Below are 15,637 nucleotides of genomic sequence, written 5' to 3'. Positions count from 1 at the left end.
TCTTTTCTAATAAAGGAATGTAAAGCTAAAAATTTCCTTCTAAACACTGATTTACCTGCATCCAGAAAATTATGGTATGTTGTTTTCCTTATCATTTAATTCAAAATATTTCAAAATTCTCTTTGTGATTTTTCTTCTCTAACCTAGGGGTTAATTAGAAGTGTGTTGTTTAGGGAGTTCCCTGGCAGTCCAGTGGTTAGGACTCTGCGCTCTCACTGCCTGGGGCCTGGGTTCAATCCCCAGTCGTGGAATTAAGATCCTGCAAGCCACGCAGTGCAGCCAAAAAAAAAGAAAAAAAGTGTGTTTTTTAATTTCCAAACATTTGGGATTTTAAATATATCTTATTGTTTTAGATTCCAATTTAATGTCACTGTGGTCAAAGTCTAACACGCTGCAGGGTGAACCCTGTGAGGCAGCCTCTCTGATGACCCACCCCGGGCCTGCAGAGCCTCACACACCTAGCCTGATCCGGCTGAGCCCTGTGCTGGGCCAGCTCCGTGCCAGCTCCATGCCTGGGCCTCTACCATGAGCACTGCCTCTCAAGAGCTCTCTGCAAATTACCCAGCAGTCAAGCTCTGTTGCCTTGGTCCATCCATGCACCCATTCTGCAAGAGAGCTATATCCTTCCTTCCTTCTCTCTAAATTTCCAGTACCTCCTCCCCCCCCATCCTTACCCTCAAGTTGCTTCCTACTTCACAGAAGAAAATTCCCCCAAGCTCCTACCATCACAGAGCCTTGATTGCTGAGGCCGTGTTGCAGGGCTCACCCTGCAGTGGGAGCAAGCAAACAGCTGTGCAGGTAACCATGGGCTCACAGTTCCTTGGGGAAGAGGGGAGACTGGATGGTGACAGAGCAGTGGGGATGGCGCTGCCCATTTCAGTGGGAAGTTCTATAATATGTGAGCCTGCTACTCAGCAAGGGGTAGGTATTCAATGCCGTTTTGTTTATAGCTTTGTTTTATATTATAAACTTGATATGTGCCGTACTAAAATAAATTAGGAAAATGTAAAAAAACCCACAAAAACCCATAAGTAAAAAATTAAAGATCACCTGAAATCTACCTCCCCTGCAAAAGGTAGCCATTGTTAGTTAATATTTTGATGCGTGGTTATTAAAGAAAAGATCTGGTCCCTGCCCTACAGACCCTTGAAGTCTGACCTCCTACTCAAATGTGAATAAAAGCCCCAGACCAAATGCAGCTGGACAGCAGCATGTTAGGCTGGATGAGCCAAGAGGAGTGGCCTCCCAATTCCTGGGGGAAATCGGGGCGGGGAGAGGTGCGTGGAGGAGGTGGTCCAGGAATTGGATCTTGAAGGTCGAGGTCCCCTGTGCTTGTCTTCTGTTTTTTCCCCTCCCACCTCCCCTTGTTCAGTGTCTCTCCAGGACAAGACCTGCTCCCAACTCTCATCCCCATCCCACCGTGTGGCTGAGAGGGTGGCACGCTCAAGGTGAGGCCAGCGGGCAGGGCCCACTCTATGTGAGGAGCAGGGCAGCAGAGAGACCAGGAGGCACAACTCCTGAGTGTGCTGTTCCTCTATAGCCTGTACATTTGTGCAGTGCACAGCCTGGGTCACTGTACATGGTAGTCGCTCGAGGAGAGTCCCTCCACCCCTTACTTCCGCCCCTTACAGTGCCCACACTGGAGCAAGATGGGGGCGGGGCCGCATGTTCCACCCTCCTGGGTCTGTGTCCCCCTCCAGACAGCAGCGACAGTGAGCTGGAGCTGTCCACGGTGCGCCACCAGCCGGAGGGGCTGGACCAGCTGCAGGCACAGACCAAGTTCACCAAGAAGGAGCTGCAGTCCCTCTACAGGGGCTTCAAGAATGTGAGTGCCCCCCATCTCCCCAGGAGAGGCCCTGATCACCCCGGTTTTCCTGTCCCTGGCTGCAGGATGTAGGCAGACCTTCTGGACACTTCCCATGGCACAGTGACTATCCCAGGGCCTTTATGGGGCTCATGTTTTGTGGGAGAGCCGTCTGGGGGGTGGGCCAGGTCCTAGAGTCAGTGTTCTGAAGGCACCACACCCCCTTCTGTGTGTCTCGATGCTGGTGCAGGGGAGGAACCTGCAGAGGGACCGACCTGGCATGAGGGGACTCACCACCCCCTCTCGCCGTGCCCACCCCACCAGGCTTTCCCCAGCCCTGGGCTGGTGGAGCCCAGCGGTGCCTCAGGCAGCAGGTGTCCCCCAGAGGGAGGAGAGAGCCCAGGCCCTGTGGAGTCAGGGTGTGGGACGGGGGTGGCTGGGATTACTGAGAGGGGTGCCTTCCTGCTGCAGGAGTGCCCCACGGGCCTGGTGGATGAAGACACGTTCAAACTCATTTACTCGCAGTTCTTCCCTCAAGGAGGTGAGTCTGAGCCCAGGCCCCCAGTTCCTCCAAAGTTCCCGCTTCCCTGTGGCAGCCCTGCAGAGGGTGGGCATCCCTTTTATGGGGAGGGGACCCTCACCCGCACACACCCTCCCCAGCATCCCTTGCCCGGTGCTGCTTCCATCCAGCAGGCAGTGGGGGGACTCCAGCCCAGGACTCAGCAGCAATATGCTGAGGGTGCTTGGGGTAGGGGCTCAGGTGGACCCGACACTCCCAGCCTTGCCCTTGGTCTCCCCAGATTCCACCACCTACGCGCACTTCCTCTTCAACGCCTTCGATGCAGACGGGAACGGGGCCATCCGCTTTGAGGTAGGTCCCTGTCGACCCCTCCCACGTCCCCTGATCCTGCATCTTCCGGCCATGACGCCACCCCCTCGGGGCCGCCAGAGGCTCAGACTTGACCCTGGTGTAAACGGTCCAGTGTGTCACCCAGGGAACGAGTGGACTCTGCTTGGCTGGCCCTGGGCCTGACTGTGAAGTCAGTGAAATTTGATTTTGCTGTCTGGCCACCCTATTCTCAGCCTTTCCTTCCACTCCAGCCCCGCCAAGCCAAGGGAGCTATTAAGGCACACTGAGGCGGTAGTGACCCAACGTGAATTTGCATTTGAAAAGGGGCGAGGTTTAACTAGAGGTCTGTGCTAAGGGGATCTGGGCACCCTGCCCTGGAACTTACCCCCTTGCCCGAAAACAGGCAGAGCCTCCCCACCCGAGCAGGCCCAGGGGTCGTCCCAGCAGCACTGTGAGCGAGCCTGCCTGGCCTCCCACCCCCAGCCGCCTGCCCCCAGGAGGGCCCTGCCTGGGTTCTGTGCGGCAGAACATGGGCTCCACTGAGGCCCCAGCTGTGGAGCCCAGGCCCCTAAAAATAGCTGCAGGAGAAAAGCTGAAACCTCTTCGGAGAGGAAAACCTTGCTGAGAGCCAGGCTTGATCGATAACCCCGCAGCTCGGCTTCCAAGGCCAAGGGCGGCTGACAGGAAAGTGAGAGAGAAAGCCCCTGCACCAGCTGGGGTAATAATAACTCGAGATGCTGCTCAACTTCCCTTATTGCTCCAGCTGGTCCGCTCACTGACCCTCGGCCGGGGTGGGGCAGCCCAAGGCCACGGCCAGCTCTGTGACCACAGGGGCCTCACCTTCCCCGGGCCACACTCTTAGTGTATTTGTGAACTTATAGTGTTTTCAGCTTTTTTGTTTTCAGTTCTGCCTGCACATGGTAAAAATCCAATCAGTATAAAGGAGTAAACAGGGAAAATTCATTTTCTTTCCCTGGTCCCACCCCTGTGGCCAGTTTCTTGTGTATCCTTTAAGAGGTACCTGAGGCTCCTGGGAATGAAGTGTGAGAAACAGTTGTGTGACAGACCCAACCAGGACTTTGATGATGGTTTCTCTTGTTCAGGAATCAGATGACCAGACAGCTTAGCAGGGCCCCCACATAGTGGCGGGTGTCAGGAAGGTCTCCATCACCCTCCTGTGGTCGCCTCTCACCATGGTCCCTTTAAGGTGGTCGATGGTGGGTCTTTGTTGGGGAGGTGCTGTCAGTGGCTGAGCGGGGGGTGCTGGCACTGACCCCCTTCTGCTAGGCACCTTCTCAGAAGGTCATGCTTCTCCGTCTTGAAATTAATTCCTCTGATTTCTTATGGGGAGGTTTGTTTACCTTGGGGACCTTCTTGTTTGTTTACTTTCGGCATCTTGATATCAATGCTCTGCTCTAGGAGGCCTTTTTCAGGAAGGGAGGAGGGCGTGTGTCTCCCAGGGACCTTCCAACGGGCAGGGCCTAATCCTGGGTGCACCATGGGTGGGGATCCCTGTGGTCAGGAAATATCCGGAGGGGTTGGGGGGAGACACTCAGCCCTCCTCGCTACCTCAGACCAAACCTCTCAACGTGCTCTTAGAACAGAAAGTCAGGTCAGCTTATCCATATTTACAATGATCCCAATCCTTTGTGTATATTCTTGAGATAAGACACATACATATTAATTAGAGTTTATTGATATGGTGAAATATTGTAATTTCCCTGCCCTCACCTGAAAGAGTAAGTAGATGGCGGAACAAGCTAACCTCAGCACTGGTGACTGCCCTGTCCGTTACCTGCCCCGGCAGTAACTCGCTCCCTGTGCCACTGGCCAAATGACGGCTGTGGTCGGTACCCTCGGAAAGGCCTGCAGACCCCTGACCTAATCAGCCCCGCCCCACGCTGAGCCCCTGCTCTGCTCTCTGGGGTGTCCCAGCCGGTGTCGCTGAGGAGCCCCTCAGGCACAGCACAGAGCAGGGGCTGTGGATATGACGGGCTTCATACACCTCGGCATTGAGACCAAGGAGCTCCGACGAGCGACAGACCCACGTGAAGCTGTGCTGTGTGCAGCTGGAAATTTAGAACCAGCAAGCACCTGGACGTGGGCTGGCTAGGCTTGGGGTCATCTGTGTGTGACTGGGGATGGGCCAGCGGTCTCGCAGGGGACATTCCGACCCACCTCTCTCCTAGCACCGTCACTATTTTTTTTTTAATTAATTAATTAATTAATGTATATTTATTTATTTATTCCTGGCTGTGTTGGGTCTCCGTTTCCGTGCGACGGCTTTCTCCAGCTGCGGCAAGCGGGGGCCACTCCTCATCGCGATGCGCGGGCCTCTCACCATCGCGGCCTCTCCTGTTGCGGAGCACAGGCTCCAGACACGCAGGCTCAGTAGTTGTGGCTCACGGGCTCAGTTGCTCCGCGGCATGTGGGATCTTCCCAGACCAGGGCTCGAACCCATGTCCCCTGCATTAGCAGGCAGACTCTCAACCACTGCGCCACCAGGGAAGCCCAGCACCATCACTATTATACTACACACCCGCTAAGGGACACCGAGTAGGGACAGTCCTGAGCGTGGCTGACCACGAGGGCTTCTACACAGCATCTGAGGAGACTAGCTGGGAGGACAGTGGTGCCGGGGTCCCCTCATGCCCACACAGGAAGAGTGGGTCCTGTGCGGGACCCGCTCATTCCCTGGTGCCCAGCTTAGGAGTCCGAGCCTTTGCTTCCCACTGGGAAAGCCCGTCAGACCCCAGCGAAGAGGGCGTGATGTGGCTTCCGGAATGCTCTGACTCTCACTCCTTCTGTAAACCATACACAAGCTCAGCTTCAGTGGTTAGCATTCCTCAAACTCAGGCACATAAGAAATATCACACTGTTTCTCCCTTCGTATATCTTTATTTTCTTCACTTATACACACACAGGACTTTCAGGCTCCAGTAGACTTACAGGATGTGCTTTGGAAAAACAGCAGTTACCACCCCCCAGATACACCCGAGGAAGGAACCACCTCCCTTGTTTTAGCCGATTGTCACTCTTTGTCTTCTTGTCGCCTAATAGCATCCTGTTATTGCTCCTTCCTGACTGCCCAGCTTTAGATGCTGCCCGTTGACTCTCTGCACGGGTGAGGAGTTGGGTCTTCTGCACACACACCTTTCCCATCCCCTGGCTTTCCAGAACGATGGAGTTCAGATTGGATAAGCACTCTCGGTTTACTCATGATGTGAATTTGTTCCCCAGCTGAGCCTTGCAGTGAACGGTGATTACGTTCCCCTTTCCTGCACACATTTTTATTTTGCCTTCAGTTAACTATGGTCCCGATTTGTCATTTGCCTGGTGTCTGTGACCTCGTCAGTAATTCAACGCCGTCCTTCTCCAGTCATCTGAATGGGCATCTCCCTAGCCTTTGACCAGCTCCATCATCCTGGTGCTGGGTGCCCTCTGGGGACCTCTTCCCCTCTCTCCTGGGTTGGGTCTCCTGGTTCTGGAATCCTTCATCTTCTTCTTCCTTGCTTTACTCTCTCTTTTCAAAAGCACGTCTTCCAGGAGTTTCCTACAAAAGAGTACGTGGGAGGCAATTTCTGAGCCCTTGGATGCCCGGAAGTGACTTCGTTCCGTTCTCACTCTTGCTTGATCTGTTGTGTGGGACCAGAGCTACGGCGGAAGCCGTCCTGCTGATCCCCGACCCTGTGTACAGGACCTGATCTTGTTATTGTTGTTGTTGTTTCTGTTTGGTTTTGTTTTTCACTCTGGAAGCTTGTAGGATCCTGTCCTTGCACCCGTTTTCCGAAGTGTCTCGTGATGTATGCCTGCAGGCCACACTGTGGGCTGTTTCCCCGCATCGTTAGGTCCTCGGCAGGACCTGAACACTCACAGCCTTCCCCTTCATTGCCTCTTGGACACGCTTCCCTCCATTTCCTCCGGCTCTTCCTGGAACTCCAGCTGGTCAAGTTTCGGTCCCTCTGGAGTGGACCTCTCATTATCCGCTTTTCTCTCCTATTTTCCAGCTCTGCCTTTTCACACTGCTTTATGGAAGATTCCACGTGCTTTTCCAGCTTCTTCTGAGTCTGTCATTTTGCTTTCTCATTTTTAATTCCCAAGAGCTCTCTCTTGTTCCCAAGTATTCCTTCTTTATAGCACCCTATTCTTATTGTAGGGATGCCAGATATCTAATCTCTGAATCTAATAGTTTATGTTAAGTATTTTTTTCTCCTGGAATAATTTTTTGTTTCTTCCAAACTGCTTTTCTCTGTTTCCCTTAGTCTTCATTTCTCATGATACAGGCTTCCTCTAATCCAGAAAATCTAAAATTTGAGTGGGGGGAATTCCCTGGCGGTCCAGTGGTTAGGGCTCAGCACTTTCACTGCTGGGGCCTGGGTTCGATCCCTGGTCGGGGAACTAAGATCCCGCAAGCCACGTGGCATGGCCAAAAAAATAAAAAATAAAATTCGAGTGGGACCAAGCCCCTTGGTGCAAAGCCCTGTCCCTCCACAGTCTGCTTGTCCTCCATTCCCCCCCATAGACTGCCCTTCTCTGCTCCCCTTCTTTCGGAGCAGCCTGAGAGGACCCCATGGGGCAGGGAGGGCTCAACCTGCAAACCCTCCGGAAGGGGCAGGAAAGACTTGCTTTCTACCAACTGTTATAACAAAACAGTTGAAGTTTTCACACGGAAGCCATTCGAACGTTCATTCACATTAGTAATAAACTATCTGTCACACCTGTGACTGCACACAGGTATGGCATGACCCCAGAACTGAGCACTGTTAGTTTAGTTTTTAAGCTGTAAGTTTTCAAGCACCTGGACACGCAGACACTTGGTAAAGTGAAAATAGAGCACCCCGTTCATTACAGGAGCACCCCGAGGCCTTCTCTGTCAGTGGCAATGTATTAAATGGGTCTAAGACACCATACGTTTGAATGTCTTTATTTGAGATGATCAGTTCCAGCCACTATGCCATCCCTGCCACACGCATGCACACTCACACGCACACACACGCACACACACACACTCACACTGTATTGACCTGATGGACACCATCTGCCCGCTCTGTGCTGGAGGCGCCTAACCTATATAGGCGTGAATTTCAGTGGAAGCCACACCGCGAACCGGAAATAGAATCTGAGTGCTGGATTGGCACTCCTCCCCCTCCCCTTCCTCCACAGGACTTTGTGGTCGGTCTGTCCATCCTCCTGCGAGGAACAGTCCATGAGAAACTCAAGTGGGCCTTTAACCTTTACGACATTAACAAGGACGGCTACATCACCAAAGAGGTACGGGGGTGGCTGGGGAGGCTGGGAGTGACCTGTCTGACCCCCACCCCACTGCTCTATATCCCCAGCCTCTCTCCTCCTCTCTCCTGCTGCCCTGGCTTCCTCTCCCCCCTCCCTGGCCATAGACACAGCTCACAGCCTGGCCTTGGAGGGGACAGCGGCCAGGAACTCTCCTCCTCTCCCGGGCTCTCAGGCCTGGATACCTGGGTGCAGGGGACGTGGAGCTTTGGTGCCCCTCACCACGTGTCTCGATCCTGTTCAACAGGTGTCCTGGATCATCCTTTCTTACGGAGAGGTCCTGAGGGAGACACAAGTGGAGAAGCTGGGAGCAGGGGTGGGGAGCTGGCGTTGGCTCCCACCAATTGAGGGGGAGCAGTGTGGTCCCTTAAGGCAGGGTGCAAACGGGGGCGGGGGGGGTCCCTCACCACACAGGCCCACAGTCTGGTTTCGTCTGGCCCAAACATTTTTCTGTCTCTGAAATAGTTGCTACAGTTTCAAATTCTGGAGATTGCATTAAAAATCTAGCTCCAACTGCTCTTGGAGAGTTAGAAGCTTGTGCTGGGCGGACTGAGTGAGGGTGAGCTCGCCTCTCTCCAGCTCCCACAGCCCCGCGCACTCACCCACCACTGCCCCTGAGTTGCCCCCCACCCTTGGATGCAGCCCCTGCCCTCAGATGCAGCCCCTGCCCTCAGACCCTCGAACCCTCACCCCACCTTCTTACAGCCAGGCTCAGGCCAGCCCCTCCGGCCCCCCTGCAGGAGATGCTGGCCATCATGAAGTCCATCTATGACATGATGGGCCGCCACACCTACCCCATCCTGCGGGAGGACGCGCCCCTGGAGCACGTGGAGAGGTTCTTCCAGGTGAGCGCTCCAGCCCCGGGCTGCGCGGGGAAGGGCGGCCGGAAGAGGAAGGGGCTTCGGCTCTCAGGGCAGTCCTGGGCCTGCCACTCCCCTCTGTGAGCCTCCCCGCTCCCACAAGGAGGTTCAACTCGCATCCCCCATCGGGCTGGTTGTCAGGATCCCAAGGAGCGAATTAAAGCCATCCCCGCTCACTGATCTGCCAAACTGCGTCTCAGAGCAGGCAGGGGCTCACAGATTCCAAGGTAGCCAACACCCCCCAGCAGTGTTCTTGTGCCTTCCAAGAGCTTCCCCCTGCTCCGCCAGGGACCTCTCTGCAGGAGGAGGGGGTTGGGGTGACTGTTTTGTATCCATGGGGACTGACGGAGCTAGGGCTCCGCCTCCCGCTTGCTGGGGGCCCTTTAGACAGGCCTCCATCCTGACTTCAGCTGCCCCGGCTGCCTGTCAGCAAGGTGAGGGGGTCCGACGAGCATGGGGGTGCCTTCTGGGGAGCGTGAGCCCAGGAGAGCTGCCGGACAGTGTCTGGGGTTGGGGACAGAGTGGGGAGACACCAGAGAGGTCGGCTGCGTCGTGGAGGTGGCTGGAGAGGGCACTTTACGTGGCCTGGATCCTGGGGAGGGGACAGAGGGGACGGGTTGGGGTGGAAGGAGCCCACCCCCTGGCACGTCCTCAGCCCTGGGGCAGGGGCTGGCCCCGGTGGGACACAGACTCACTGAGGGCGTGGCTTGAGTTGCAGAAAATGGACCGGAATCAGGACGGGGTGGTGACCATTGATGAGTTCCTGGAGACCTGTCAGAAGGTAGGCGGTGTCAGGGCTTGGGGACCCCCGTATCCCGCCCCTGCCAGCCCATAGCCCAGCTGGGCACACGTCCCTCAGCCCTGCCCTCGGTGGCTCCCCTCAGAGGGGAGAGACATGGGGCCCTCGGGACAGGGTCACACTGTGGGAAGGAGCCTGGAGCCCCCAGCATTGCTGCTGACCCTCCTCTGCAGAGCGCCTTCAGTGGGCAGGACGCTGGGCCTCCACTGGCCTCAGCCATCGGCCTCACCCCCCGGGGGGCCCCTCGGTGGCCCCCGGCCTCCATCTGAGTGCTCAGCCGGGGGTGGGGCGGCTTGGTCCATCAGTGAGTTAACAGCTCCCAGACAGCCTGACCATCAGGCCATGGGGCTGGAGACAGGCTGTGCCTGACAGCTCCCCCTTCGCCCAGTGAGACAGGCAGAGCCCCTGGAGGGTTCCGGGCCCCTGATGAGAATCTGCTCACGGTGACGTTGGATTTGGGCCCTACTAGCCCGGAGCTGACCGGGCCTCTCGTCCTCTCTCCCCGTGCAGGACGAGAGCATCATGAGCTCCATGCAGCTGTTCGAGAACGTCATCTAGGACGCGTGGGGGGGGGGAGGGGTGTCCCTGAGTGGCTGTTACCACCTCTGCCCCAAAGATGCCGCCAGGAGCAGCCTCCAGGAGAAGCTTGTTTCTAATGTATTTGCACAAAGTGAATAGTTTGCTGCAGACACACACACACACACACACACACACACACACACACATGCACATCCTTCCTCTGGGCTCGCAGGTGCGGGGGGACAAAGGTTAGGGAGGGGCGGAGTCTGGCTGGGACCTGGGTCCAGGTGACGAGAGCCACACAGCTCCCACCAGCCCCCTCCCAGGCCTCCGGGTGGGCAGCTGAAAGAGCGGTGTCTTCAGGCCACTGGCCGCTGGGTGTTGCCTCCCCTGCCAAGGAGGGTCCAGTCTCCAGAGCAAAGGCTGCTCCCGTGGGAGCCCACTCGCCCCTCCTTTCTGCCACCCTTCTTTCCCACCACGCAGGGGCCAGGCTCCGGAGGCTGCTCTGGCCTTCTTGTTCCCCAAGCCACGCCCTGCCCACTGACTACACTTCCAGGATGGCCCTGACCCCAGGACCCCGGAGGGGCAGCTGGGGGTCAAGGGAGTTCAGACTAGGAAAGAGGTGGTAATTAGACAGAGGCAGCTGCTTCCTGGAAACGTTTCCCTGGGTCCCAGGACGCCTGCCAGCCCACTGAGCTGGTGGGAGCCCCGGTGGTGAGGGACCAGTGGGCTCTGTTCTCCTCCACCCCAGGAAGGGGGCTTTCTAGCTGGGGATGGGGTCTCTTGGTGGGGAATCTGAGGGGAACTGTCTGCCAACTCCACCTCCCCTCCCCCAGGCTGGCTCAGTGGGGATGCAGCAGGGGGTCTGCCCACACCCCTTAGGCACCCAGGTCATCGTGGGTCCTGAGGAGAGGTCACATGGCTCAGGGCCTGGCCCCCAGGGAGCCCGGGTGGGCAGAGCAGGCCTGGGAAGGGACTTCTCCCTCCCTCTTTCCTGTTGGCCCCCGTCTCCCTGAGCCCAGCAGCCTGGATGAACGCCCTCTTCCCGGTTAGGGTCCTGGAGCCTTGTAGCCGTCCCTCCGCACAGACTCACCCCAACCCCATACAAAAAGCACAAACGCCCCCAGCAGCTCAGGCCGCAGCCCACGAGGGGAGCCCAGGCCCTCCTGCTGGGCTGAGGGCTGGGTGCCACCGGCCCCCATCAGGTGGCCCCAGGGTTCTGTGGAGAGTCCGTTCTGTGCCTCAGAGCAGTGGGGGGCTTGAAGCCCACCCCCCGCCCAGCCCAGCTCACCAACGTTCAAAAGCACAAACCCTGGGGATTCTGCTTGGCTGGGTTCTGCTCTGAGGATGGAGGCTGGCGTCAGCCTGAAGCCAGCGCCAACAATGAGGGCCAAGGGGCCAGAGGCCGGGTGGCGGGTCAACAGAAACTTCCAGGAGAGAGAGAGAGGCTGCTCCCGCCTGCCCAGGCCGCCCTGGCAAGAAACCCAGTCCCAGGCAGCACGGAGCGTCCCAGGAACATTCCCAAAGCATACATTCCATCGGCTGCCGCCCCATCTCTGCTCAGGCCTGGCCCTAGGGTGAGCAGGGCCCTCAGAGGAAGGGCAGGGTGGCGGAGGCCGTGGAGATCGGCCTGGCTCGGCCGCAGGGACCCCTTGGCACCTACACACATGTGGTCCTCCCCCTTGGAGTTGCACTGACACCCATCTCCAGTCTGACTGGGGGCTCCCTCTCCCCTCCTCCAGGAGGGCATCAGCTTTCCCCGGCTCAGGGATATTCTCCCCCATCCCCATGCCCACCCCCTCAGCCCAGCCCTCCCAGCTGGTGTGGCTTTGCTTCTCAGGGGCCAAGGCCAAAGGAGAGGGTCACCACCATGCCCTGCCCGCCCCGGCCTTGGGCCAGACTGGCTGCACGTCCAACCCGGAGGGGTCTGGCTCCCACTCTGGGATGCGAACCGGCCGCATGTCTGCATGGCAGAAGTGTCTCCCTTGGACGCAGCCTAGGAGGGTGGTTCCTGTTCTCAGCGCCCACCAATATTCAGTCCTGTATATTTTAATAAAATAAACTTGACAAAGGAGAGGGACTCTTGTTGGCTTTATCCCGACTCTGAAATTTGGTCCAGCCCCTCCCATCCCTGCTATGAGCCATGGCTTCTGCCCAGTGCCACACTGGTAAATGTTTAACATTCCCCGAATTGTAGCGTTTGCCGATTTCCACACTCAATTTCAAGTTCCCACTGTGCCGTCAGTGAAGGCGGAGCCAAGAAGAGATGCCCGCGGTTGGGAAGCCTTTATGAGAAGCTCCAGCCCTGCAGCCTGTACACAGAGCCGCGAGGTAGGGTAACTCCTTGAGGTGCCATTTGTATTTCGTTCCCAAGTCATTTCTCTCTGCCAGTTCCAGGAAGTCATTTCTGCGTGTCCCCTTGGCTGGAGGGTGCAGGTCACAGGGCAGAAGCAGAATTTGCCTGAAGACATCTTCCTTTCCTGGGTCAGTGAGGGTTATGCTAGAGGAGGGGCAAGAAGTGAGAAGCTGAGGGGAGGAGAGGAAGGGGTTCCCCAACTCAGGGATGGGGAGACGGAGGTTCTGGGGGGTCTGCTAGTGCTTCAAGGGCCAGCCCCCAGGCCATGTGACGTCACCTCCACCGTTTGGCTGATGGGTGTGTCATCAGTAACCGGGAGGATAGATGGCGGGAGCCCCCTTCCACCACCAAACACACCGAAGGCTCCAGTCTACCGGAGCCCCAGGGCCTTGGCACAATCCAGGCAAGGGAGCCCTGACCTTGCTGCCTGGGATGGGATGTCCTGCGTTTGCATGGGCTGGCCACTGTGCTGAGAACGTTTGTCGTGGTCACAGCCTGTTGGGCACAGCCAGGAAAGCTGGGCTGAAAGATGTTGGGGCCCCTCAGCCATTAAAGAGTGGAGCCAGGACTTGGACCCAGGCAGGTGGCTCCAGGCCAGGTGTCAGCACTGAACTGCCCATTTCATGATGGAGCTTTCTATTTCATCTTAAGCATGTCTTTAGCTGGCTGAACCTCAGTTGCCTTATCCGTAAAATGAGCGGAAGAACAATCTCTGATAGGATTGTTCTGATGATTGATTATGGTTATTTACTAGCTTCTTAATAAACATGAGCATCCTTCCTTCTTATCCCACTGAAGTTTTCATGCATTTTTTCCCCTCTCTATAGAAGGGTGATTCATATCAATAAGCCACCAGAGAAAGGACAGACCTTTCAGAAGGAGTTTCCAGGTGCTGCAAATGAATCTGTGATGGTTCCCAGTTGCCCTGGTAACCCCAAGGCCCATTTGGGGGCCAGCTGGCTAAGGCTATCCACACACCCCACCCTCCCACCACCCCTCACTGCGTGGCCGCGCTGACCTGCCCGGGGCCAGGAGCAAGAGCTGAGCGTCCCGTGGGCCTGGCTTGACGCCTTCATTCTCACAAACTTTACGGTATGGGAGGAGAAAAACGAGGACCAAAGACACTGAGTAAGGCAACCATACACTTCCCCACTCTGCTCTGCAGCACAGCTTTCCAGAGCAATGGCCAGTCTACGATTTAGAAGATCCATGGGTCCTCTTCCTCCACCTCAGGTTCCCTGGAGGCAAAACCTCTGGGCCCAAGTGCTTTGCTTCCCATTGACCACCAGGGGGCGATGGTACCTCACACCAGCCTTGTCACCAATTTCTTGCCCTCAGGCTCGCCCCCCCACACCGTACCCCGAAACCGACTTGGAAGGGAAGCTACTTGTCATTTCTTTCAAGACCTCAAAGGCATTTTCATATTCCAGCCTCATTCTCCACTTGGTTTTCCCTCAGAAAATTGTATCAAGTAACAATTCCACAGGCACACACAGAGTCCACTGAGCTGGGTCCTGGGAGTGAGGACACACTGTCAGCCCTGTTTTATTAACTAGGACACATATAACTCTCATTAGACGGCATAAGTGTTACCACACGGGGCTGATTTCATGCCAGCCCAAAGCACATAAAGTGCATGTTTGGATTAGCCAGCCTAGCCTTACCTGTTAGGCTTTTTTTTTTTTTTCTTTTTCCCTCTCTCTCTCTCTTTTTTTTGGCCACACAGCATGTGGGGATCTTAGTTCCCTAACTATGGATCAAACCCGTGCCTCCTGCAGTGGAAGCACGAAGTCTTAACCACTGGACCTCCACGGAAGTCCCAAGGCTTTTGAAAATCCTGAAAAGAAGCTTAAAAACCCCACCTACCCACTTGCCAGGCTCCTGTAGGGTCTAGAAGGCCAGACAGGAGACAGTGCTCTGGGCAGTGCAGGAGAAACGTCTGGGCTGTCCGAGACCCCATGGGAAGGAGGCGTGTGTTACGTGTCTGTCTGGGTACGTTTCCTACCTCTTCCCACCCACCAGGCAGTGACGCCCCAATGACCCTCTTCCTTGCTCCTTCCTCGTTCTGAGTTCCCAGGTCCACACGAAGGGAGGCGTCAATCCACACTTAGTAAACACCATCCACACATGGGGCACGGGCTGAGACGTGAGGAGACCACGGTGGATGAGACACGGGCTCTGCCTTCAGGATATTCAAGTCGGTGGGGACACCGAAGGCCAAAAGTCCAAGGCAGGGAATTCCCTGGCGGTCCAGTGGTTAGGACTCCACGCTTTCACTGCCAGGGCCCTGGGTTCAATCCCTGGTCGGGGAACTAAGATCCCTCAAGCCACGAGGCGCAGCCACAAGAAGAAAGAAAAAAAACTCCAAGGCAGTGATTTGGCCCACGAGGGTAGCTACAGGCTGGGGGACCGAGCTGGCCAGGGAGGACTGCAGGGCACTGGGACGTCTCCTAGAACTGTGAATAAAGCAAGAGGAAACAGGCTCAGAGCCAGGAGTTGAGGAGCCCTCGTTAGTACAGTATTCGGGATGTCTGTTTACAGTGCTCGGAAGCCTTTTTTCCCTTGTCTGTCCCGCCTTCCCTCATGGACGTGGACACAGTCCAGACAGGAGCTGTGCCGCTGAGTCAGGAAGGCTCTGAGACCTCCTACGGGCCCTCCCTGAGCCAGGTTTTGTCATCCTAACATGGTCCCTTGTTCTTTTCACTGCCCCCATCAACCTTCATCCCAGACAAGCCCCCAAGGCCATGGACACAGTTGCCAACCCAAAGTGGGTCCTGGGCCCCCTCCTAGCCCTCTCGCCAATTCACAGGGGCCCTGGCCCTTCGGGTTAGGGGAGCACCAGAGGCCGGCCAGCTCCGGTTTCACGTAATCAGCTATAATCGTGTGGACTTTGCCTGAACAGAGAATGTGCAGACTCTAGCTGCCTGCAGAGTGAGCTCTGTGGGGTTCAGAGACTGAAGAAGAGAGCGGGGTAGAGTCAGGGCCCAATCTGCACAGGGGGCAGTGTCTGTGGGCCGGAACCAGAGCCAGCCAAGATGAGGGCAACTGGAAGAAACTACTTAGCCACTGGCCAGAGCCGCGAGGTCCTGGAGGACCGTGTAATGGGAGTGGGCCTGGCAGGAAGGCCCGGTGTGGCCCTGGAAAGGATTCAGGGCCTCCT

The 15,637-nt window shown here is 56.5% G+C and overlaps 1 protein-coding gene across 5 annotated transcripts in view; it reads left to right on the top strand.

The window, feature by feature from the left end:
• Positions 1–13,347, top strand: part of KCNIP3 (potassium voltage-gated channel interacting protein 3) — a 92,394-nt gene extending 79,047 nt beyond the window's left edge. For 3 of the 5 annotated variants that reach the window (XM_036874094.1, XM_036874093.1, XM_036874091.1), the window contains 8 exons: positions 1,701–1,825; positions 2,276–2,345; positions 2,605–2,675; positions 7,818–7,925; positions 8,191–8,259; positions 8,684–8,788; positions 9,522–9,584; positions 10,113–13,347. In XM_036874094.1, coding sequence (XP_036729989.1) covers positions 1,701–1,825; positions 2,276–2,345; positions 2,605–2,675; positions 7,818–7,925; positions 8,191–8,259; positions 8,684–8,788; positions 9,522–9,584; positions 10,113–10,160 — 659 coding nt within the window. In that variant the 3' untranslated portion in view covers positions 10,161–13,347. Of the gene's footprint in view, positions 1–1,700; positions 1,826–2,275; positions 2,346–2,604; positions 2,676–7,817; positions 7,926–8,190; positions 8,260–8,648; positions 8,789–9,521; positions 9,585–10,112 lie in introns of those variants that run through there. The other 2 variants (XM_036874092.1, XM_036874095.1) reach the window with 2 other exon arrangements.
• Positions 13,348–15,637: the final 2,290 nt, after the last annotated feature.

This window comes from Balaenoptera musculus, chromosome 13, assembly GCF_009873245.2.
Source record: "Balaenoptera musculus isolate JJ_BM4_2016_0621 chromosome 13, mBalMus1.pri.v3, whole genome shotgun sequence".
In the NCBI taxonomy this organism is placed as follows: domain Eukaryota; kingdom Metazoa; phylum Chordata; class Mammalia; order Artiodactyla; family Balaenopteridae; genus Balaenoptera; species Balaenoptera musculus.
Note: the sequence above shows the minus strand (reverse complement) of the source record. Positions and strands in the feature narration are given on the sequence as shown.